At 38.8% G+C, this 26001-nt stretch overlaps 1 protein-coding gene across 2 annotated transcripts in view; it reads left to right on the forward strand.

Moving 5' to 3' along the window:
* The window catches only part of ITGA6 (integrin subunit alpha 6), a 72337-nt gene extending 47735 nt beyond the window's left edge, over window positions 1–24602 (forward strand). The window contains exons 11-26 of one of the 2 annotated variants that reach the window (XM_034427444.2): window positions 496–557; window positions 4095–4252; window positions 6482–6640; window positions 7899–8014; window positions 8104–8293; window positions 8390–8473; window positions 9958–10037; window positions 10199–10276; window positions 10363–10465; window positions 12388–12561; window positions 13646–13744; window positions 15070–15180; window positions 15264–15359; window positions 16129–16254; window positions 16935–17064; window positions 20835–24602. In XM_034427444.2, the coding sequence (XP_034283335.2) occupies window positions 496–557; window positions 4095–4252; window positions 6482–6640; window positions 7899–8014; window positions 8104–8293; window positions 8390–8473; window positions 9958–10037; window positions 10199–10276; window positions 10363–10465; window positions 12388–12561; window positions 13646–13744; window positions 15070–15180; window positions 15264–15359; window positions 16129–16254; window positions 16935–17042 (1744 nt within the window). In that variant the 3' untranslated portion in view covers window positions 17043–17064; window positions 20835–24602. The remainder of the gene's footprint in view (window positions 1–495; window positions 558–4094; window positions 4253–6481; window positions 6641–7898; window positions 8015–8103; window positions 8294–8389; window positions 8474–9957; window positions 10038–10198; window positions 10277–10362; window positions 10466–12387; window positions 12562–13645; window positions 13745–15069; window positions 15181–15263; window positions 15360–16128; window positions 16255–16934; window positions 17065–20834) is intronic. The other variant, XM_034427435.2, reaches the window with a different exon arrangement.
* The last annotated feature ends 1399 nt before the right edge of the window (window positions 24603–26001 follow it).

Consider the following 26001-nt stretch of genomic DNA (forward strand, 5'->3'; position numbering starts at 1 on the left):
CTCTAGCATCTCTAGAAAGATCTGAAAAAAATCCAGCCTTAGCCCAGAAGGAGAGAGCAAGGCAAACAAAGGACTGTGTTCTATTTCCTTACTCTTCTCAGTGGTGACTTGTGTTGTGCAGCAGAATCAGGAAGTTTCAATGCTTAGTTGAAACTCTGTGCTCAGGTCCAGATCTAGACACATATCCAACACTTTCTCTCCCTGATGGAGCCTGCAACTCCACACTAACTTTATTTCAGTTTCCTGAGACTAGTAAGGATAAAGTCGCAATGTGGAATGTAATTAGCTTCTAAAGAACTCAGACCTTGTGCAAAACTGTGCTGTTAGGACAACTGACAATACTGAACCTTAGCTATCTAAAATGAGTCTGAGCACCCAACATAAGAGGAAGGACTCGCAAAAAGAGGTCCTTCCTTTTTGAGTTTCCAATAACTCAATGTCAGCCGTATAAAACTTGCTTTTTAAAATCACTTTTATCCTCTCGAACTTTTGCAGCCTGAACATTAGATCATGTTTTGAATATACAGCCAGCGAAAGTAACTTCAATCAAAAAATAAGTAAGTTTTTATAATAATAGTTGTCTATCATTATTGTCCCAGAAGATGAGAGTACTTTGTTGATCTTTGGCCTCTTAAGTCTGAAAGATCTGAAGTTTAGAACGGTTGTCTTCAAAATGGATTGAATGCCCATTTCAAGAAAAATATGTTCCATTTTATTTATTTATTTATTTTTAACCCCACCCCACCCTGTGCCAAAAATGTGCTACAACAGTTAAGGCTGAAGAGTACTGGCACTCTTTTTGCTTTTCTGTTTGTTTCCTTCCAAAACAAAACTCCCATCACCATAATTTTTGAGATTATCAACCATCATGTGGCTGTATTAGCTCATTGTGCCAATGAATTCAAATATAGCAATTGGAATAAGGCACAAGACTATATCATTTAGCATATATATATATCTAATATAATATAACAACATATTCTATGTTTCCCCAAAAGTAAGACCCTGTCACATTTTTTTAAACCCCGAAATAAGCGCTTGGCCTTATTTTTGGGGAGGTTTTATTATTTTGGGCTGCATGGAGCAAGATAGGGCTCCTCTTGCCGCCTTACCTGATTTCCAGCTCTGCATTTAAGCGTTTATTTTAGCACATGTGCTCAAAAGCCTGATTGAGCTTATTACCAGGGGATGTCTTATTTTTAGGGAAACAGGATATATATATGTGTGTGTGTGTGTGTGTGTGTGTGTGTGTGTGTGTATATGTGTGTGTGTGTGTGTATGTATATATATGTGTGTGTGTATATGTGTGTGTGTGTGTGTGTGTGTGTGTGTGTGTGTGTGTTTTTCCTCTAGCCAGGTTTTCCCTACGTAACCAAGGTTTTTCTGCAGCCTTGGTTATGTAGGGAAAACCTGGCTAGAGGAAAAACACACATAAACCCTACGAAGAAGTAAGAAAAAAATATATATATATTTATATATAAACAATCAGAACACACCTCCACCCAATCAGAACACAGCCAAGTTCCCACCCAATCAGCTCACACCCCCACTAGCAGTTAAAAGGAAGAGACAGCTGCGATCTCACATTGCTCCTGGAAGCACGAAGCCGAGAACACCAGCCTGAAGATGACGAATGAGACTTCGTCGAAACGTCGCCAAGACACTTCCAATTTTACGTGGGAGAAGACCCGAATAACCAAAGACCTACATACAAACACCCGCGAAAACCTGAGAAAACATATATATATATATATATATATCATATAATATATCCTGTTCTCCCCAAAATAAGACATCCCCTAATAATAAGCCCAGTCGGGCTTTTGAGCGCATGGCAATAAAGCCAAGCGCTTTTTGGGATTATGTGGAGTTTTGCATGAATTGGTCATAAAATATGCTCTGAACTTCATCTAAGTCTGCTTAAAATAATACTACACAAACATTAGCTGTTGCCATGGTTTAATTGAACATAACATGTAAACATGCACAGTGCAGGGAGGAAAAAGTATGTGAACCTTTGGACTTAATAACTGGTTGACCCTCCTTTGGCAGCAATAACCTCAACCAAACGTTTCCTGTAGTTGCAGATCAGACCTGCACAACGATCTGGAGTAATTTTGGACCACTCCTCTTCACAAAACTGTTTCAGTGTAGCAATATTCTTGGGATGTCCGGTGTGAATCGCTCTCTTAAGGTCATGCCACAGCATTTCAATCGGGTTGAGGTCAGGACTCTGACTGGGCCACTCCAGAAGGCGTATTCTGTGCTGTTGAAGCCATTTTTTTGTTGAATTACTTGTATGCTTTGGGTCATTGTCCTGTTGCATCACCCATCGTCTGCGGACCTTCAGTTGGCAGACAGATGGTCGTACGTTTTCCTGCAAAATGTCTTGATAAACTCTGGAATTCATTTTCCCATCAATGACAACAATCCGTCCAGGCCCTGAGGCAGCAAAGCAGCCCCAAACCATGATGCTCCCTCCACCATATTTTACAGTGGGGATGAAGTTTTGATGTTGGTGTGCTGTGCCTTTTTTTCTCCACACATAGTGTTGTGTGTTCTTCCCAAACAACTCAATTTTGGTTTCATCTGTCCACAGTATATTTTGCCAGTAGTGCTGTGGAACATCCAGGTGCTCTTTTGCAAACTTCAAACGCGCTGCAATATTTTTTTTGGACAGCAATGGCTTCCTTCATGGTGTCCTCCCATGTACTCCATTCTTGTTTAATGTTTTCCTTATTGTAGATGTGTCAACAAAAATGTTAGCATGTGCCAGAGATTTCTGTAGGTCTTTAGCTGACACTCTAGGATTCTTCTTTACCTCATGAAGCATTCTGCGTTGTGCTCTTGCAGTCATTTTTACAGGATGACCACGCCTAGGGAGAGTAGCAACAGTGCTAAACTTTCTCCATTTGTAGACAGTCTGTCTTACCGTGGACTCATGAACATCAAGGCTTTTGGAGATACTTTTGTAACCCTTTCCAGCTTCATGCAAGTCAACAATTCTTGATCATAGGTCTTCTGAGAGCTCTTTTCTGCGAGGCATGGTTCACATCAGACTTGATGTTACTTGAAACCAGTAAACCCAAAACAGGTGTGTGTTTTTAAAGGGCAGGACAGCTGTCAGCAACACATCCAATATCATCACACTGATTGGAGTCAAAGTTGTCTCACTCCTGGCTCCAATTAGCTCTTGGAGAAGTCATTAGGCTAGGGGCTCACATACTTTTTCCTCCCTGCACTGTGAATGTTTACATGTTATGTTCAATTAAACCATGGCAACATCTAATGTTTGTGTAGTATTATTTTAAGCAGACTGTGTTTTTCTATTGTTGTGACTTAGATGAAGTTCAGAGCACATTTTATGACCAATTCATGCAAAACTCCACGTAATCCCAAGGGGTTCACAGACTTTTTCTTGCAACTGTGTGTGTGTGTGTGTGTGTGTGTATACACACACACATATATATGTAACATATAATATACCCTGTTCCCCCCAAAATAAGACATCCCCTAATAATAAACCCAATTGGGCTTCTGAGTGCATGGCAATAAAGCCAAGCGCTTTTTTCAGGGTTCAAAAAAATATAAGACAGGGTCTTATTTTTGGGGAAACACAGTATATATATAACATACATACATACATATATATATATATATATATATATATATATATATATATATATATATATATATATATATAAAATGTTATAGTTATATATATAGTTAGAGAGATAGATAAATTTTAGTTATAGTTATAGTTTTATATATATACAGATATCTAGGGAGATAGAGAGGTAGAGATAGATAGAGAGATTTTAGTTATAGTTATAGTTATATACACACACACACACACACACAGAGAGAGAGAGAGAGAGAGAGAGAGAGAGAGAGAGAGAGAGAGCGCTATAACTATGGTATAATTTCTAGGGACATTTTTCAAAATAAAAGTATTTGGATAATTGGAGAACCACGTGGAGTGGTTTTCTTCGTAGACCTAGCTTGGATGGAGTGCAATTTTTATTGTACTGTATCTCTTAGCCTTACTATTTCCAAGTGTTTTGTTTTTTCTTTCACACTTCTCCTTTCTCCAGTTTTGGACTATACATTTGAAGCAGAAAATGAGAGGAAGCGATTACGCTTGCACCCAAGAGTGCAGTTTTCTAAGCTTCCCTCTCTTCCATCTAGCGGAACTGTAACTCTCAAAGGACAGAAGATGGAAGAGTGTGTGACTAGCAGGCTCGAATTAGAGGTAAGGTGATAAAAAAAGGGCTGCAATTGTTGTAGGGCTCTCATTTTCAGGTTATAGTTGGATCAAGCCCAACATTAGTATAGGGATGGTGTGCTGCCCCATCGCTCTCACACACATGTTTTAGAGAGTTTATTAATACTCCCAGCAGTTCCCTTCACCCAGCCTCAGAACTGTCTCAAATAAATCCAGCCACAAGCAGGCCAAAATTAGTCCACAAAACAATAGAAAGTTGCTCCAACAAGTAAGTCCACCAAACAAACTTAAAGCCACCAGGCAAAACTGAAAATACATCTATGAGAGCTCACTTGGCAAGCATGAACAAACATGCAGCCATAAACCAAACATGTTGTTCCCAGCAATGCCTGCCATGATAAATAGCTTTCCGATGCAGCCCATCAGGACGGGCGGGGCCTTCTCCCAAGAAATCTGGCAGATCTCTTTTGCTCTTGTCTTTTCTCTGCCCAGCATGCTCTCGAATCCAACGTGGAAGGCAGGAGGAATCCTCCTCCTCTTCACTGACCTACAAATTGTCCCCAGCCAGAGCCCCCTGTAAACCTTTTTCAGTCGGCAGTTCAGAGTCATTAATTAACCCAGTTCCTAACTTGGCAGGAATGAGCTCATCCTCTCTTGAGCCAGCCTCCAAGGAAGAGTCAGAGGAGTCATGCAAGGGAGACATCACGGATGGCCAGCTTGTGTAGTGTAATGAAAGACGTAGTGACTGCTGCAGGGGGAAACAGTTTGAATTTCTCTAGCTATCTTGGACCCCAGGGAACTTACTTGGATTATCCCTCCCAGGAAATTTACCTGGATTATTAGTATTATTGTCACAAAAATCTGGAAAGCTTGCCCACTTCTGCTTTAAAGATTTCAGTAGAGGTCAAGGTCAAAATGGTCTCTAACCTCACCAGAATACCTACAGTATTGTTCCAGTACAGGTAGTCCTCAATTTACAGCAGTTCATTTAATGACTGCTCAAAGTTGCAATGGCACTGAAAAAAGAGACTTACGACCATTTTTCACACCTATGGCCATTTGCAGCATCCTCATGGTCACATGATCAAAATTTGGATGCTTGGCAAGTGGTTCATATTTATGACAGTTGCAGTGTCCCAGGGTCATAAGATCACTTTTTGCAACCTTCTGACAAGCAAAGTCAATGGGGGAGCCAGTTTCACTTAACAACCATGTTACTAACTTAACAACTGCAATAATTCACTTAACAAGAAAGGTTGTAAAACAGGGCAAAAGTCACTCAACAAATATTTGACTTAAGAACATAAATGTTGGGCTCAATTGTAGTCGTAAGTCGAGGACTACCTATGCTACCAAAGGTGGTTATCCCTCAAAATGGGCTTATCTGACTGTGAAATGAAGCCATTCTGGCAAAGATGGATGAGATATTTCAGGATCAGAATATTCCAGTCTTGAATTATTTTGTTGCATTTGCCATAGAACTCTACACATGTCGTATACTCCACTGTAATGTTTAGTAGCACTAGTCCTGCACATAATGGAAGCTCCTGGAAGAAGCTTTCACTATTATGGGATGGTAGAAAAGTTCTGGAGGGTATGGTTCTTATTCGCATTAAGGATGACGAGGGAGAGGAAGCTAAATAAAATAATGTTGGTTTCTATGTTTAACTTCAGTTAATGTGAGCCTTTATATAATTTTAGGAGACATGCAATTCATTAAATCTTACACAGTGTGTACTGGCTCTTTAAAGTTGGGGTGTCTTTACTTGACTTTAAAATGTCACTTGAATTGGGGGCATTGGAAACATCTAATTGATCTAGATTGTACCCAACCTGATGATATTCAGGAATTTTTAAAGAACTGGGCAATTCTCTCAGGCTTTGGGATAAAGTTAAGATGGAACTCAGACTGGATGAGTGTTTGGGTTATATGCTGTTGTTGGGCCATCCGTCTTTTTATTTTTGCATTTTTATTTTGTATTTGTTGGGCCATCCATCTTTTGTATTTTTGTATTTTAATTTTAAAAACTTTTAAATCATAGGACACCCAGAATCAATGGAAGTTGTGCGGCTTATAAATTGCTTGCTTGCTTGTTTGTATGTTGAATGAATGAATGAATGAATGAATGAATGAATGAATGAATGAATAGCATTATATTTCCAGTTTTGTGGAAGTATGTGTTAGTATGTTTCAAATCAGCCCAGTTGGAATGAAATCCATATATTAATCAGAACCTTCCTCTCTTTATTTCTTAGGAAAAAATCAAAGATAAATTGCGTCCAATTCCTGTATCTCTTAGCATTGCAATTCATACCCCTGAGACCTCTGTAAAACCCAGAAGAAGACAGGGAAGGTCACTGCCAGATCTTACTCCAATTCTGAATGCTAGTGAGCCCAACACCGTGCATTCAGAGGTAAGTTATCTACTTGAATCTTTATGCTAGATATCTATAAGAGCCTTATTATGCTATGACATCAATAGAAAATCTATTTAAAAAGGAAATATTATCTCAACAATGTTTGCCACTGCAGTCAGTGCCAATATACTGTAAATTATTTCATCAAGAAAAGAAGGTTGCAAGCATTGGGGATGAAAAGTAGATCCTCCATCCCTTGTTGGAGATAATAAAAGGGCACATTAAATTGTGTTCCTCATCCCACAGACTGATGGCTCTGTCGCTTCCTTCCCGTAATTTTGTACTGCTAAGAGTTGTGATACATCTGTCCCTGAGCTTGAAATGCTGGTTCAGAAACAAGGCGGCCCCCTTGCTCCTGCTGAATGGAATGTTGACTTCTTAGTACTGAGAATTGTTGATGGGCAAGAGTGGAGGTCTCTAAACTTGGCAAGTTTAAGACTTGTGGACTTCAACTCCCAGAATTCCTCAGCCAGCCATGCTGGCAGGGAAATTCTGGGAGTTGAAACCCACAAATCAGGGGCAAAATTGCCAAATTTGGTGACCCCCCTGGCCTACACCCCTGGTCTCTGGAGCCGCATGTGGCTCTTTCATCCCTCTGCTGCGGCTCCCTGTTGCTGGTCGGCTCCACAATTGATAGGGCTTTCAGTTAGAACAGGTAGAGGAAAAAGGACACTGCGCTAAGTGGAGACTCTATGGTGGGGGAACTGGACCTCTGGTTAGCAGAGGAAAAAGGATGCCACACTAGGAGGAGTCTCTGTGGTGGGAGAACAGGACTTCCAGTCAGCTCCAGAATTAAAGTGGGGGCTTCTGGTTAGGACCTTTATGGCTCTTTGAGTGTTTAAGGTTGCCGACCTCTGGTTTAGACAATAAGGTTCATGAGAAATTGCCACCATTGATTCACCTGTCCTGTTCCTGGATCTAAACATTAATAAAATAAAGTAAAAATAGGGACGTGGGTCTTATCCCATTCTGGTAGAGTAGGCAAAGTACTTATTTGTGGAAATGAAAAAAAAAGGATAGGAAGAACTGAAGGTAGCTTTCTGTGGATGCAACACAATGCGACGGGAGTGATAGATTTGATATTGAGTCTGAATTATTTTCCTATTTATGGTTGCATATAATGAGACAGCTGACTGTTGCTCATATTAATATGTGGCGTATATAAAATAAATTAGAACAACCTCCTTCCTCTTGATTTTTGTCATATCACCTATGGCATTTGCTACTAAACCGTTGAACTTGTATTCTTTCTTAGGTGCAGTTTCTGAAAGAAGGCTGTGGATCAGACAACATATGCCACAGCAATCTGAAGATGCATTACAGATTTTGCACCAAAGAGGGAAACGACGAAAGATATGTCTATCTCCCCATGTAAGTCTACAGAAGGAATTGGCAAGAATGTGGTAAAAATGCTTTTACCCTCCAGATCCCAGTGATGTGACTCTGTTCTATTTCTCCAGGGAAAACAATGTTCCGGTGCTTGTTCTCAAAGACCAGAAAGATATCGCCCTTGAAATCACAGTGACCAACAGTCCTTCCAATGCCATGGACCTCCTGACAGATGGCGAAGACGCTCATGAAGCGAAATTTGTAGCAACCTTTCCCGACAGCTTGACTTATTCTGCTTTCAGGGAGTTGAAGAGCTTTCCGGTAAATTCCACCAAATTGATGAGGATGTTCAAAGATACTGTGGTTTCACTTAATTTTGGCTTGATGCAGCTGTTTTTTTTTTTTTAATTAATAAAGGAAAAACTCATCTCCTGTGGTGCTAATCCAAATGGCTCTCAAGTGGAGTGTGAACTTGGAAATCCTTTTAAAAGAAATTCTACCGTAAGTATGGTTTATTTTATGAGCTGTGGTGGCGCAGTGGTTAGAATGCAGTACTGCAGGCTACTTCTGCTGACTGCCGGCTGCCTGCAGTTTGGCAGTTCAATTCTGACCAGCTCAAGGTTGACTCAGCCTTCTATCCTTCCAACATCGGTAAACTGAGGATTTTGCTTGTTAGAAACCCCCTAGTTGCAAATGACATTCCCTGTGATGCTGCAACCATCGTAAATACATGTCGGTTGCCAAGCACTTGTGATTTGATGACATGATTGTGGGGATCCTGTACTGGTCGTAAGTGTGAGAACTGGTCATTATTCACTTTTTTCAATTCCATTGTAACTTTGAATGCTCTGTAAATGAGTGGCTGTGTGATGACCTGGGGCATGGCACAGAGATAACACAAAGAACTGGCAGTTCAAACTGGCCCTTTATTGCTCCAAATTTCCCCAAACGCTCCCATGTTTCTGGCCAGTCCCAGAGCAAAGTGATGTCAAACCCCACACACACACCTCAAGCAGCCTCTGACTGTAAATAGTCCAGCCCAGCACTGTGTACACCAAGGCTGCACAGCAATAAATCCAGTAGGGCTAATCAAGGAGTTCAGGAAGAAAAGAATCCAGGCAATTAGTTCAGAAAGAATGCAAGGACTTTTGGGAAGTTCAAATGTCGGCACTCAACACTTCAGGAACTCAGCGTTTGTTCCTGACAAATGCCTCTCCCACAGTGTCTCCTTAAGTCTCATTCCCCAGGTGTGCCTTGTGAAGATGGGTGAGGCATTCTTCTCCTGAATAGCCTGCTCAGTCTGTGCTGTTCTCGCATTCTCTCCACTCTCCATGCTCTCGGATCAGGAGGGAGTGGTCCTTGCTCCTCGCCTGAGCTCTGTCTCTCATGTTCATCCTGCCCCTGTTCCTCCCTGTCTACAAGCTGTCCTAATCCTGAAAGGCCCTGGCTTCCCCATTTTCCTTCGAAGCCAATGAAGCCACGCCCTCAATCTCCATGGCTCAGGTTCCAGCTTGTCTTCCCCCACGGATTCAGGCTTTTGGGGGGGGGGCATGACAGGCTGCAAGTCCGGGACTACCTGCATACTATCCCCTCATTAAATGACTGAGTTTAAAAATTAAAGTAGAACCATAGTTATCTGTATGATCAAACATATCAGAAATTAAGCAAAGCAGCTACTCCTTATTTCTTATTTATGGCAGAAGTCATAAAAGTGATATTAAAAGAGAAGACACATCTTTTAGCAAAAAGTGCGAATCGGGGGAGGATACATAATGTTAAAAAGCTAGAAATTATACAATGCTTACTGTAAAACTTCTCACTAAAACATTGGCTTTAGTAAATTTCAGTTAACAAGTAAGACACTGCCGCCAGTACGTCAGTTATGTCTCTCTGATTTTAATCAATCTCAGGAAATTTACCAGTTATGGCATATAAGATGTATGCCTGCAATATAGTGTAATCACTCTTTTTATTCCTTTTCTTAGGTTACATTTTATGTGATTTTAAGTACAACCAAGGTTAACGTCGATACGAAAGAGCTGGATATCAATCTGAAATTGGACACGTAAGATCTTTTTTTAAAAAAAAACTTGATTCATCATGTTTCCTACTTTGTTTCTAATACTTAGATATGGCCATGAAATAGGTTGTGAACGCATCCGCATTATAACATGAAGATAATTAACTATTCCTTGAAAGTATCCTTTTGCTTCCTTTTTGTTGCAGGACAAGCAATCAGACTAATTTGGAACCAATTACTGCGAAAGCTAAAGTTGTTATTGAACTGCTTTTATCACTTACAGGGTAAGTGTCCTTTAGAAATCAGCGCCAGAAATGGTCCCTTTTAAAAGTCATTTTCATATATTTGTTTTTGGTTTTTTTTACAACAGGGTTGCTAAACCTTCCCAGGTGTATTTTGGCGGTAATATTATTGGGGAAAGTGCAATGAAATCTGAAGATGAGATTGGTAGCTTAATTGAATATGAATTCAGGGTAAGTTGGCATACATGAAAAAAAGCTTATTTCTTTTTTTTTTTTGGTGATCAGATAAACTTGAAATTTCACACAAAGTCTTACCTTTGTATCTCAATGGCGTTTTTAAAAAAGATCCTCACACTAGAGAGAAGTTTTTTTTTTTTTAATTTGATTTATATGCCGCCCTTCTCCGAAGACTCAGGGCGGCTTACAATGTGCTCAGCAATAGCCTTCATCCTTTTGTATATTTATACAAAGTCAGCTTATTGCCCCCACAAACTGGGTCCTCATTTCACCTACCTTAGAAAGGATGGAAGGCTGAGTCAACCTTGAGCCTTGGCGAGATTCGAACCCTGCAGTAATTGCAGGCAGCTGGTCTTAATAACCAGCTTAATAACAGGGTGCCTTAAACCCCTGTACTACCAAGGCTCTTGAAAGTTAAAGTTAGCCTTTGCTTTTCTGGCAAAAGCAATGCACAGATGTTTAGCCGTGCATATAGCTATATCAGTGATGGTGAACCTCTTCTGCACCGAGTGGCCAAACCGGAACATGTATGCGCATATGCGCACATGTGCATGTGTGAGAGCACCAGAAACCCAAAGACCAGCTGTATGTGCTGGCCAGCTGGTCTTCGGGTTTCCAGTGCTCCAGAGTGCGTGAAGACGAGCTGGCTGGCGTGCATGCCCATGCCAGAAACCAGAAGAGCAGCTGGCAATGGTGCGCATGCCCTCAGAGAGGGCTCTGTGTGCCACCTGCGGCACACATGCTATAGGTTCGCCATCACGGAGCTATATCGTTTGAAATCAACCAGTAAATTTGGGTGCTTAAAAACAGAGATAAAATAAGGTACTCAGTACTGTTGCATTTTATATTCAAACTATTTCACATCTTTTAGATGTACCATTAAGTGCATATTCCTGAGAAATATTTGAAGGGGTAGGGATGAGGGGAAATCCCAAACTGTATAGTGATTAAGGAATAATACCTACTAACATTAAAAAGCTATGTTTATTTTTAATTGATAATCGTTTCTTGATAGGTGGGTGGTTCTTGATATGTGCTTAAGTCTTCTAATTAATTGCATTTACCCAAAACATTTGTAAAGATGCCAATTTCCATCTTTAGGGAGTGCATCAACACTGCCTCCAGTCTATTTAATTTGGTAGTATACACATGTTGTTAAAGAGAGAAAAGAGAGAAGAAAAAAAAAAGAATCTGAGTGAGATGAGAGCTCATTCCCATAGTAAATATTGTGGGAATGTAGTGACTTAGATTTTAAATTCCCACAATAGGAACGATCACCACAGGATTCTCACACTGGTAATGAGAAAGGAGAGACATTTTTTTCCTCTTTTGGTCCTTGGTACCTTGCAATAAACCTGCTCCAGACAATTATTGGACTTAAGAAAAAGGAGTGGGGAGTGACGCAAAGAGTTACAGGAACTTCCTTCCGTCAGCAGGAATCTTTGGTGTGTCCTGTTCCATAAACCGAAGGAGAACTACCAAACTAATGATGTTTATCAGTCATAGGAATCACTAGAAATACTAATTTCAGATGTTCCTAGTCCCCAGGACTCACCTGTCTTCAAGCTGCTTATATGAAACAGAATTGTTTTTAAAATCATGCATTCAAGTGATTTTGGTTCTGTTAGATTTTTCTTAAAATAAAAGATGCAAGCAAAATAAATAAAATGGGTCATGTATCACGACACACTCTTTGTGATTGTATTGGAAGTTGAGCAACCTACTTCAACCTGACCTAGACATTTGGAAAAGACTATATTGAAGAAGACTGAAATTTATACTATCTTGCCATAATAAGCAAAAAAGGAAACACATTCATAGTAAATAGAATATTTGCATTTATTTTACACGGTAGTTTTTTAAGGGTGTTATCTAGTGACTAATATGAGCAAATGCGTGTATTTTGTTTCTGACAGATTACAAACTTAGGTAAACCATTGAAAACGTTTGGTACAGCTTTCTTGGAAATTATGTGGCCGAAAGAACTGAGAGGAGGCAAGTGGCTGCTCTATTTGGTTTCCATTCATTCCAAGGAATTAGGAGAATTACAGTGTACTCCTCAAAATGAAATAAACCTTTTGAATGTTCAGGTAAATGAGCACCACTGCATATTTTTCAATTAAAATGGCTGTTCTGTGGTATTTATAAGGGATTGGTGATTGGGTTGGCTCAATCTCGGCTTCTTGAAGAATAAAGAATGAAACACCTCAGGATCTTTGCCTGTTTCTTTGGCACACTATTTTGACAAGCCCTGCTGATATTTCACATAGTTGGAATGTATGAAAAAAGATTATTTCCTTTTTTTGGGAAATTACATACATAGTCTTGCCTTTGTATCTCAATGGCAAGAATAAGCTAGTTTGGTGTAGTGGTTAAGGCACCAGATTAGAAAGTGGGTGACTGTGAGTTCTAGTCCCACTTTAGCCAAGAAAGCCAGCTGAGTGTCCTTGGGCTAGTCACTCTCTCTCAGCCCAACCCACCTCATACGGTTGTTGTTGTAGGGAAAATAGGAAGATGTATGTTGGATATGCTCGCCACCTTGAGTTATTTGTAAAATAAAGGTAGGATACAAATAAAATAAAAATAAATAAATTTCTGGAATGCAGGAAAGGATAGCATACAGTATCTGTTTGAATTAGAAATGAAGAATATGGATAGAAAAGTTTTCATTCTTTTCTCTTGAGGAAGACTATACTTGTGCATGAAATAGTATGAATTTTCATACTCCTTGCTTTATAAATTCTGTATGCATTCCATTAAGAAGCCTCTATCCCAACAAGTTCCATCTTCCTGCTTGGGGCAAGTAAACCCACAACAACATATTTATATGCTACCAGTGTAGTTATTTCCTCTTTGGTCCTAGTGGACCTAAGGCAGAGTTCGCTAAGCTCTTCATAACCCAGGACTGAGCTACCTGAAAAAACCTGTCCTATGTATGGCATGGGTCACAATGGGATGACACTTTTTTTGTTGTTTAACCTGCCTTAGTACTCCCAATAAAATCTATAAAGATTTTTGAAAACTGTATTGAAAACTTAATAAAAGCTTGTGAACTTGGCTACAGAATTCAATAGTGCCTTAAATCTGCCTTAAATGGTTGTTTTTGTTTATTTTTTAAATGATCCACAGCATGCTTTATATTAACTACTTTTGTATGTCTGTTCATATTTCTAGCGGTCTCAAAATTCACGGATAAAACGTGAAGTTGCAGAGAAGCAGACAGACGGTGGCAAAAGCTTTTCTTTGTTTCCAGAAAGAAAGTATAAGACATTGGTAAGCACTTATTTAACTAGTGACAAATTGCCTTGTCAACTTCCCCCTCAGTGTTTATTTTTGGAACCAGAAATAAGGCATGTGTTCCAAAATAACAAGAACTCCACGCTTGCTTTGTTTCTTTCAGATTTCAGAGTCTACTAAATGCAGTCTATTGTCAAGTACACCTATTAAACTACACTTAGCACATTTAAAACACCCATATTTAAAATTTCCAAACACCCAAAAGAGTTTGTGGGCATCTTAATGATGCCTAGTTTCATGGCGGCATAATTTTTCTCAGATCAGTTCATACTGTGTCTTATTAAGGATTGATTGAAAACTAAATTCTAGTCAGAGACAACTTGAAACATAAGAAAGCATGTAAAGGCTACAGATAGCCATTTGGAGTGAGCCATTTTGATGTAGTGGTTAAAGTCTCTCGTCTAGGAGCCAGGCGATGGTGAGTTCTAGTCTTGCCTTAGGTGTGAAGTCAACTGAGTGGCCTTGGGTCAATCACTTTTGCTCAGCTCTAAGAAGGCGTCCAGGGCAAACCACTTCCAAAAATCTTGCTAAGAAAACTGCAGGGTCCTGTCCAGGCAGTTGCCAGGAGTCAAGATTGACTCCAAGAGACAAAATAAATAAATAAGCTATTGGCAAATTTTTTAAAAAGGCAGAAAGAGAGAAAGAGATGGAAATATGTTTTATGAAAATAACCCCCCAGCTTCCTTCATGTACACGTATAGACACATTTACTGAATTTATTCTTTAGTGAAATTAATGAAAGTAGGGCTTTATCCAACCAGGTGATCCAACCAATAGCACTAAAATAAACTTGAGACCTCTACGGCTGCAATCCCTTAATTCTAATGAGAACATTCCAAAAAAACTGAGTGATTTTCCTAGGCCTCCTTGTGAGCATGGAGAGTCCTGCCATTCTTGTCTCTGATATCAGTGGTCTTCATGGTTGGGCAAAATGGGATGTGCAGCAACAGAATGCAAATAGCTTGGATCCAATATTCTTGTTCCATAAATTCCCAAGCAAGCAGCAAAATTATCCCATCCATGAACACCTGAAGTGAACTTTGCATTCACTGGAACCCATGCCATGATGTGGGCCATAAGAAACTCAACAAGGAAAATAAGATAACAAACTTCTCTTTTTTCTTCATACAGATGTCCTCTTTCCTCTCATTTTAGGCTTGCTCTATCAATGTTTTTCCATTTGTTTTGGGAAAAAAAAGCTTGCTATGTTATAGGACTACATGAACCTTGCCCCCCCCTCCCCCCATGCTGTATATCTGTTTTTGAGTTAAGGTTTTTTGAAAACTTTCTGTGTATTGCAGGAATGCAATGAAGAGACAAACTGCGTCAACATAACATGTTCCTTGCAAGGCTTAGATAGTAAAGCCATAGTAGTACTGCGCTCAAGGTTGTGGAACAGCACCTTCCTGGAGGTAGATTCTATAAACTTGTCTTACACCGATTTGAATTGAGTTCTTGTATTCGTTCTAAAGAAAGCTTATTTTACTACCCATAGGAATTCTATAAAATGAGCTATTTAGACATTCCTGTTAGAGCGAGAATTGGCATTTCTGCTGCGGATAACGTCAAGCTGGCAAATGAAGCTACAAATGTGAGTCTCCAATTTTTCTCTACTTATGGCTATCATAAGGGTGAATTGTTGACTCTACTTCCTTCCTTCCTCCCTCCCTCCCTCCCTCCCAGCCATTTCAGTGGGATAGTACAGCACATTCAAACCTGCAAAACTCTAAACATGGTCACTAATTTCTAAATGTTAGTTACATCTTTCCCTCAACTAGCATTTAGAAATTCATCATTTCCAGAGCCAGTTCCCAAAGAAACTGTGGTACTGTTTAGGGGAGGCAAATGATTCTGCATTGCTCTTGTGAATGAGTAAAGTGTTTTAGATCAATAGTGAGCAATCTCAAAAGAAAAAGTGACCTTAAAAGCCTCCTTCAGAGTGACCCCAGTTGCCAAGATCAGCAGCACACTTTTCCATCTTTTTCAGGAGGAACACTCTAGTGAAAAATCTGATCTCCCACAGATTATAACAAGAATGTGCAGATTTCAAAAAAGTAAATGTAGCGAAAGAGGAGTTCTGCTACTTTACAATGTGATTGATAAATAATTTGAAAATAGTTTTGCACTGAAATAGTTTGTAATTCAAAGGGAGCCTCTACTTCATACCTTCCAAATGTTTGGATTATAATTCTTAGCAGGACCAAGAGTCCAACTTCCTGTAATGAAAAATCCCAACACATATAAAAATAACAAAGTGGATGAAAAACATTGAGTGCTTCAATATAGATGTAGAACCAATGTCGTAGCACATTGGCTAACTTGTACCTGGGTAATGACATTTTTTTCTGCTTCTTTTGTAGGTACGAGTTACTGTTTTTCCTGCAAAAACAGTAGCTTTATATAAAGGAGTTCCTTGGTGGATCATCTTGGTTGCTATTCTCGCTGGGTTATTAATGCTTGCTTTGTTGGTGTTCTTATTGTGGAAGGTGAGTTATATTTTTTCAACATGCTTGTTCCTATTTAATTATTTCAAATGTGCAGAGAACTCTTAATCTTCAATGCTATATACATTTATATAGTCCCAATAAACTCAGCTGAACTTTATTTTGTCTAGAGATGAATAGAATTGCTGTGCCAATGCTGTTCGAATTAGTCAGGATCTAGGTTTTAAAATTCATTGAAGAAATAGGACACTAAGTTCCTTGGGCATCTTTTATGCATGGGCACAGTCAAAAAGCTTTTTATCAAGTAATTTTGAATACTGAATCAAAACTACATTTATTCATGTTTCACCTAATGCTTGTCTCCAAGAGCAAAATCTGATTTTTGCAGAAAAGTGGCTGTTGCCTCTGTAGGGAGCAAACATGTCCTGGTTGCTCTGACAAGCATTATATATTTATTTCACATTCTCAAAATAATGATTAAAAAGGCTTGCCCATCTATTGACAGCTACTGTTCAAGGTTCATAACTGAAACATTAGAGCATGTAACAAAGGAGTTAGCTGTAAAGGGAAAATTATAACCCCAAGCCCATTGTAGCTATTTTACAAGACAAATTTTTAACATTTAGGTACAGAGCAGTCGAGTTATTTCAATCTTTTCTCCTTTTTTTTTCCTTTTTCCACAATAGTCCCTAATATTAACCGAGTGCCTTGCTTCCTTATAGTGTGGTTTCTTCAAGAGAGATAAGAAAGATCATTTTGATGCCACATATCACAAGGCTGAGATCCATGCTCAGCCATCTGATAAAGAGAGGCTTACTTCTGATGCATAGTATTGATCCACTTCTGTAATTGGTAATTGCTTTTTGAATTTATTAGCTGCAGGTTGGTTGCGGTGGCTAACGACTCAAAGCTTGCTGCATTTGTTCTGCTGGTTGCCTCGTTTCAAAATACCAATTCTTTTTAATGCTTGCTTACATTCCTTAGAATAATCTTTCTCGGTGCACGAATATGCCAATCCTTCTGTCAGTTGTTTTTTTAACTACTGTTTACTTATGCATTTCCCCTTCCACTCTGGAGACTTTCTACTTAGGGTTGGCATCCCAATCCTAAATATGGTGGGTCACGGTCCAAGAGACTAAACACATCTCTGGAACTCTTGTCTGATTTTTCTATGAAATAAGGATGAAAGTCCTGTGTTAAGCCAAACTGGTGGCTTTCAAACTGTGTTCCAAAGAATGTTGGCTCAGTTCCTCGAGAAGTCGGGAAACTCGAACAAGCTTTTCCAGAAAAACAACTTGCCAGCAGCTAATGTCCAAGCAAATCTCTGAAGGCTGGTCTGTGACTTGAGCAAGCTGTCAGTCCTTCTTAGAGGATGGTCTTAAATCTCCTATAGCTCTGATGGTGAACCTATGGCACGGGTGCCACAGGTGGCACGGGGAGCCATATCTGTGGGCACACGAGCATTGCCCTAGCTCAGTTCCAGCACACATGTGCCCGCTGCCAGCTGATTTTTGGGCCTTCCCAGGCCCACCGTAAGTTGGGAAATAGGCTGTTTCCGACCACCGGAGGGCCTCCGGGGGGTGTTGAGGAAGGCCATTTTTGCCCTCCCCAGGCTCCTAGAAAGCCTCTGGAGCTTGGGGAGAGTGAAAAATGGGCCCACTGTGCCATCACGTGCCAAAAGTGGGGGGAGCATGCACATGTGCGCAGGAGGCCCGGGCACAGGTGGACATTGAATTATGGGTGTGGGCACGCACGCGCACGATCCCCCCGCTCTCCCCCCGCTTTTGGCATGCAACGGCAAAAAGGTTATCCATCACTGTCCTATAGCATATTGGGACTCAGTAGTGCAGCAGTCCCCAAGCTTTTTGGCACCAGGGACAGGTTTCATGGAAGACAATCTTTCCACAGACTTGAGGGGGCGGGGCGGGGAGGAGCATGCAATCTAGATCCCTCACAGTTTACAGAAAAGTTTACTGTGCGGCCTGGTTTGTAAACAGGGATTGGGGACCTCTTCCTTAGCAAACCTTCAGTGATATGAGGAAAGCACTTTCCCAGAAAGAAAGTGCTGAGCTAAATTGTCATTTCCTAACAAGTCACCAGACACCCAATAAACTCCTTCTGTCTTATCTAATAATAGCATGTTCATACTTAAGGTTAAAATAGTCTTTTGAGTCTCCTTAAAACTATTTGTGTGAACACTTACCTCTTAAAAGGACAAAGCAGCACAGAAGTGTCTGAATATGAAGGCTGGGGCTATAACTTTAAACCACAACTCTAGTTTTCATACAAGGGGTTAATGAAACAATTCAATGGAATGAATTCAAAGCTATCTGGGCAGTCATTTCAACATTTAGATGAATGCATACGAAAAGAAGACCATATAGAAATAATAAAGAATATATCTAAAATATATCACCATTTAACTATTTAACATTTTCTATTTTGACTTGTGCAGGAAGCACAATCCAATCCAATAGTTAATAAATTCCTATGCTAAAGCTCTATTAAATTTAATGGAGTTTTTCTTGGATATTATATACAGAACTCTTATAACTACATTATAACTATGTCTACCTCCAGATTTAAGCATCTGTATTCAACCATTGTTGTCCATAATTGTGAGTCAATGATAAGCTTCAGTAAGATATGGACTATGTTTTGAAATGCAAGACATAATTTTACTTTTTTAGTGAGCAGGTAATAGCTTTATTAACACAAATGCATGCCAAAACCCTTTACTGCTGTGGTTGCTCTTTCCAATGTAAGGCAATTCGCAATTCTCAGTTTTTACCGAAGTTTGTTAGAAATTTCATTTCATTTTATCTGTTCTTGGATCTGCATTTCTTTCTCTAAAGACTGCCTATTGCATGCTGGCTAATGTTGTGTATACCTTGAATGCATAGATATAAATGTGCATTGTACTTGGATTGCCGAAATAGCCACTTTCTTTTGTTGCTTTATATCTAAAGAAGCCGAAATGTTCCAGTTAGGAAGATTTCTCAAACAGATCAAAATTTATTTCTCTGACCAAGTCTTTGCTACAAGTTATACAGTAAAATGCCAAGTATGGGTTAGAAATATAGGTTGTATATATTCAACCAAATGGGTTGAAAGGCAGGAGAAACATTGTGAATTTTAAATCAGATGATTAAAGAAAATCTTATGACATCTCCTGGTGATAGTCTGAATAATGAGCATCCTTTTGAGTAGTTATTGATCCAGGCCAGGGGTGAAATGCTCCCGGTTCGGACCGGATCACCTGATCCGGTAGCGATGGAAGCAGGTGGTTCAGAGAACCGGTAGCAAAAATCCCTGCCCCCCCCCAATGCCCAGCTGAGCCGCACAATCATCAGAGGCTTTTTTTTTTTTTACTTTTAAAAGCATTTTTTCTACAATCTCTTCGGCTGAAAAAATGCTTTTAAAAGTAAGAAAAAAAAGCCTCTGATGATTGCGCGGCTCAGCTGGGATCGTCAAAGGCTTTTAAAAGAAAAAAAACCCTTTTTTTTCTTTTAAATGCCTCTGACGATCCCAGCTGAGTTGCCTGATCGGCAGAGGCTTTTTTTAAAAAAGCCTCTGCCGATCAGGCAACTCAGCTGGGATCATCAGAGCCTTTTGAAAGCATTTTTTTACAATCTTTTCGCCAAAGAGGTTGTAGAAAAAATGGTTTTAAAAGTAAAAAAAATAAATGGCCACGCCCACCCAGTCACATTACCCCCCCAAGCCACGCCCATAGAACTGGTAGTAACGAATTTGAAAAACAAAGAGAAGGGGTAGTTACTATATGACCACCTAGCCTTTGCCTTGTTGGCTGACATTTGTTGTACATAGGGTGAAAGAGCCCGTGGGCCTTGTTAGTAACTATAATTTCAGAGTTGGATAACAGAGTTGGATTGATATTTATGTTCATTTATGCCAAGAACAAGACTACGAGCAGCACAAATTGGATGGCTGTTACTCTTCCCATTTTTCTCCAATGTCGCCATCCTTTAAAATAATGTTTTGGAATATGAAATACCTGGATGATACTTTTCTGTGTACCTGCCTTAAAATTAACTTTGAACTTGACCTAAGTTCTAGTAGGTTGTCTGGGGCCTGGATTTTGGCATTTGGCCATGGTGCATTCTGATGCCAGGCCTGCTTTAATTTTGATCTCTAGTTTCCATCATCCATAGATTCACTGGAATAGATTCCCAAAGGTATGTGTTAATGGTATAAATCAGAAAGTGAATGATCAATTTTTATACTTTTATTGAGCCAGGTAAATTAAGTATGGTTCTATACTCTGTTCTCAGCAAGGTTTGATATATTTGGACTGGCCTTTAATTTTAAACACTGGCTCTCCCAAAAATATTACCAGGTTGACTACAAAGAGATTTTACTTTTGTGAAATAAATTTGAGATTGAGAGTTTTCCTGGCAAGCTTAGATTGCAATCTTGGTGAGACTTTCCTGTAGGACGTCTGGTATTGTATTTGTCCCTTTCTTTAAATGTACGCTCTGTGACAATATATTTCTTCTTGAAAGATAGAGATAAGGAGATTGTAGTGCAACATATCTGGGGGTCTCCAGGTTGGGTAAGACCATAACATTGAGCATTGTGACATTTTCTCTTCCTTCCTATAGTGCGGGTTCTTCCGGCGTTCCAGGTACGATGACAGCATTCCCCGCTACCATGCTGTAAGAATTCGGAAGGAGGAAAGGCAGATCAAAGATGGAAAAACTAAAGAGAACCATGCAAAAAAACAGTGGATCACAAAATGGAATGGAAATGAAAGTTATTCCTAGGGATCCCAGTTGAACTTAAAAAGATTGAATGAATTTTAAGATGTCTTTGAGCAACATGATGGATGCAAGTGGAAGACCTGTTTGTTTTATAAATGTTATTTTCACATCAAAGTTGTTTGGTGTTACAGATCTAAATTTTAAGACTCCCTAAACCAGCTTCTATGCATTAACTAATCTCTTAGTCTTTTGAGAAAAAAAATGCAGTTAAAATCCAAATTATCAACCCGGAAAGGGATAGATTTACTCTTCTTTTGGTGAAATGGAGCTATATGAATTTTTCCCAGTTGAGGAATTTTTATTTTTTATTTTGTTGCTTCCAGGTTAAGTCTGGAGAGCACTTGGCTGCTTTTGAGAAAAAAAAATTAACACATTGAAACTGGTTGTCTGGGCAAGGACATCTGGCCACGTCTAAGAGAGAAAGGAAACACCCTGAGTTGTGTGGTTTGTTAGAATGCTCTTGGCAAAATTTGACTGAACTGCAAAATTACTTGTTATTTCCAGAATCTGAATTACGTGTTAGGTCAAGCCTTAAAGTTGTTCCTTTGATCCCACCTTTCCTGCCTTGCTGAAACTTCTCTCACCACATGCAAGATAGCAAGATAATTTTCCTAACAACCAATAGACATGTATTTGAGTATATTTGTCTACACTATTTAAATATCAGAAGATAATACTAGTATTTTGTCAGGCAAATTCTATGGAACTCCAAATGAGATAGAAAGTAATGTTACTTATCATTCTTTCTCGTTTGTGGATAGTTACTTGACCTCGATTTTCTTTTTGTCACTGAATGCTTAATATAAAATTGGGGGTTTCAAACTTGTCTGCCTATCGAGATACTGATTTTTTTTCATATCTCCAAGCCCAGAATATATTTACTTTAATCCCACTAATTTCATGGCTGGCTGATTATTCAGGAGTGAGAGATATGGACATACGGACAGAAGTTAATAATTTACATGAATAGGACTAAACCATGACATTAAGAACTGGTTCTAACATCAGGAAAATTAGCTTGTAATATGTAACTCTGTTCAGTTTTAGGAACTGCAGTGTTTGCAGTTTTAAGGAGTAAATTGCTGGAAAAAGTGCATATTAAGGGAAGCAAACATTTGCTGATATTTGTAATTTTGGGGTGGGGGGGTTGGCAGTAGATATCTACTAGTGAATGATTCTGGATCTAGACTTAGTTGCATTTTGATCCTGTTTGAAACAATGGGACCTAACTGCAACTAATTTCATCTGGATCCAACTCTTTATATTCATGAATTGATGCAATGATATATGGCTGAATTTCTAAAGGAAAGCTCAGTTATCTTGTAACCCTGTTCCCACAAAACCCTTCTTGTCTAGAAAGAGTAATTTATGTTTCTGAGTAGGGAGACCTTGGCATTCTGCATCTGTTTTAAAGGCACTATTTACTCTGGTTATTGTACTAATACAGTGTGCAGAAAATCCCGTCATTGTACACAGTGACATGGACATGTGTTTTTCAGGTAAATTTGCGGTCTCTAAACCTGCTAATTCCGTACTCTAAGACTAGGTGTGTGAGCCCCAGGTTTAAAAACAATCTTTAATGTGCAATAGGTCATGTTTTAGTCATGTTTTAAAAATTAGCATTGCTGAATGTCGCTTACACCAAATATATACAGATTTTCCAATGATGATGTGTGTCCAGGTTAATAGATTATGGTCTAATTCATTTTGTCAACAATTGTGTACTAGAGAGCAGGCTACTTTTACATCTGAATACAGCAGCCACAATTGCTGGCAAAATATCAGGATACCAAAGAATTAGACCACGTTCTATTAGTCCCACAGCTCCTCACCATTGGATTAACGTTGGCTATGAAAGCCTGCATTGATATATATACATAGATTTTGTCTTTTTTAAAGCTTGAATATTGGTTGTACTTTTTGTATATACTGTAAGTCATTCTTATATATTTATTTTTACCATAAATCTTTGTCTTTAACTAATGGTTAAGCCAAAGATTTTTGATTAGTGAGCAATAGCATATCAAGTTCAGTGAATAAAAGTGAACTTTTTTCCACCAAATGTGCCAATAACTTTTTAAATTCCAATGACTAGAATATTCTCAGAAATCTCTTCTTTATGTATTTCTAAATTATGTACTAGAGATGTATCTTCTAAGTAATTTGTGCGCTAATGCATACTTACAGATATTTATAGAAGTTTTATATGACTAACTTAATTGAAAATATAGCAAGTGCTTATTGGAGTGGGGAGGGGGCAAAGGTTTTCTTTGTTCTGTGTTTGGAACAAGGTTAACTAGTACAGAAGCTATAGCACTTGAACCAAAATATAAATTCGCTAAATTAACTATGGTATTTTAATGGACGGGTTAAGGACTACTGAGTAATTCCTCCATTTCTAAAATTTAAGAATAGTTCCATACAAAATGCCATTTGAAACTTGCAATAAATGTAATTGTGGTCTTATCATATCAAAATGTTGGTACTGATTAAGTATTATACACATATGCTAGCATTTACAGTATAAGAAATTCCAATGGTCCATCAGAAGGTAGATTTTGGAACTGTGCAATGCAGGGCTTTGCAATTTAATTCCACGTAGTGTTCAGAGCACATGGGACTGAACATTGCACTGTAGCTCTATAAAAGTAGCCTTATCTTTTCCGGTAAGCTTTAGATGGTTGCTGCATTTGTGGTCTTGTGTGCGCTGAAGTCCTTTCTTGGAATCAAATGCAAAACATAGCACAGCGCTAACTGATATAATTTAACAACAGATATAAACTATGCAAGCCTGTAAGTATTTACCTTAAAAAAACAGGTATTCACGAAACAAATGAAATGTTAAAAAGTTATGATATTTATGTAGTTACTTACCAAGCACATCTAAATTATATTAAAGTAACCAAAATATCTTTACAAACCCCAAGGCATGTCAGAACTTTTGAGCACCCCTAATGTTTTGAAATTGAAAGTTGAAAATTTTGACACGCCCCAAAATATATATATATGTCTTGTGCTGTGTAGTTCAGTATAAAAATATGTTGGTTTGGTGCAGGATGACAGTTTGTTCCAAGGTTTGATTTCTAGTTATTAATGTCAATTTCTATCATTCCACTTTTTATGGTTATCCAGATGACCTTTTTGACCACACATTTTATACAAATTATTTTTCATAAAGCTTTTTTAACTTAAAAGGTATAAGCTCTTTTTTGAAGCTTCAGGTACAAATTTGGTGCCTGACATTAATCCACTAAATGCTGCTGTTTTGTCTCCTCCATCCACTTTATTTATATGTGGCCCATAAAAATAATCCCACAACCTTAGGTGTGATGGATAAATTTTATTTAAAACTCCATCTCTGTAATGGGCTTATTCAATCGAAAAAGTAACTGAAACACTACTATAATTTTTCATTAAAACTAACTGGTTATTCTGGTGGTTTGTCAGAAAAAAAATGTAATCAATAAGTAAAAGTATCATGTTGAGTCACATCACTGGTATATATTTATTTTCCACATTAATTGTTACTAACATCTAATGTTGCATCATGCCTGAAAATTACATGTGGATATGTCAATAAACGTGTGAAATAAATTTTGTATAAAAACATTTTCATGCTGGTAATTTTGTACTAGATAGTTACTTTAAATTTCTATATTCTTATCTACATTTGGAGGGTTGCATCATGGGTTGTATAATTCTTTTGGATTTGGAAGCAATACCCACATCAATAACAATATTTAAGGCTTAATTCCAAGGTAATACAGGCAGTCCTTGTTGAATGACCGCTTATTGAGCAATTGTTTGAAGTTATTATGGTGCTGAATGAGAGGGACTTATGAGGATTCCTTTTAGTTGTGGCCATTGTTGTGGTCATGGGATTATGATTCAGTTTATTGGCAACAGGGTTACAGTTATAACCATTACAGTGTTCCATAGTGACATGTCATCATTTGTGATCTTTACTGCTGACATCCAATAAGCAAAATCAGTGGGGAAGCTGATAGGAAGTTGAAAATGGTGATCGTGTGAGTAGGGGACACTGCGACTGTGCAGGATTCACCTAATGACAGCAGTTGGAACTGCTACAACCGCCTCTATAAATCAACATAATCACGTGATGTCCCACTTTATGATCATGTTGCTTGGCTACAGAATTGCTAATCACAATACCGTTAAGCAAGGAGTACCTGTATGTTAAAATAATATAATCACATGAGACAGTAAACAGGGAATATACAGGAATACAGAAGAATATAACATAAACCAAAACAGCAATAAAGGTAAAGTTTCCCTATCCAGTCATGCCCAATTCTAGGGGGTGGTGCTCATCTCAGTTTCTTGATGAGGGAGCCAGCATTGTCTGAAGAATCAAAGGCATACAGAACATTGTTACCTTCCTATGAAGTGGTACCTCTTAAGTGGTACCTTGCATTTGCACGCTTTCAAACTGCTAGGTGGCCAGGAACTGGAGCAGGAATGTGTGCTGATCCCATTGCACAGCACTTGGGTCTGGCAAGCTAAACACAAGACATTAATTGCAAATATTTATCTTCCAATCAGGAACATGGGCAACATAATGGCAGATCAATCTTGAAAGGTCAGCAAATCTCCTGATCAGGTTTTCATTGAAGTTCCATTCCATAAAACAAGGGAGAGGTTGTTGACTATTTTATATAAGCTCTGAAGCATAATTAAACATACCAAGTTTTGAATTGCATTGTGTTGCTGGCTTTTTCGAAGGAGGATAAATATTTTATCTTGGAATGATTTGCCATTATACCAAGACTGAAACAAGGTTCAAGGTTGAAGAGCCTTACCAAGGAATCAGGTCTCAGGGGTCTTAACTTTGAGATCATCCCAAAGTTAAGAAGTTAAAATTATCCTACTCTATACCAATGTCTCATTAAGAACACCAGGGGTCCCTAGGAATTGGGCTGCGCAAATGGCACATGAGTGCCTGCCATTTGTGCAAATGGAATGCATGCATGAGTGCGCGAACAGAACC

The sequence above is a fragment of the Pantherophis guttatus genome, chromosome 1 (genome assembly GCF_059756535.1).
Source record: "Pantherophis guttatus breed Tessera chromosome 1, ASM5975653v1, whole genome shotgun sequence".
Taxonomy (NCBI): Eukaryota; Metazoa; Chordata; class Lepidosauria; order Squamata; family Colubridae; genus Pantherophis; species Pantherophis guttatus.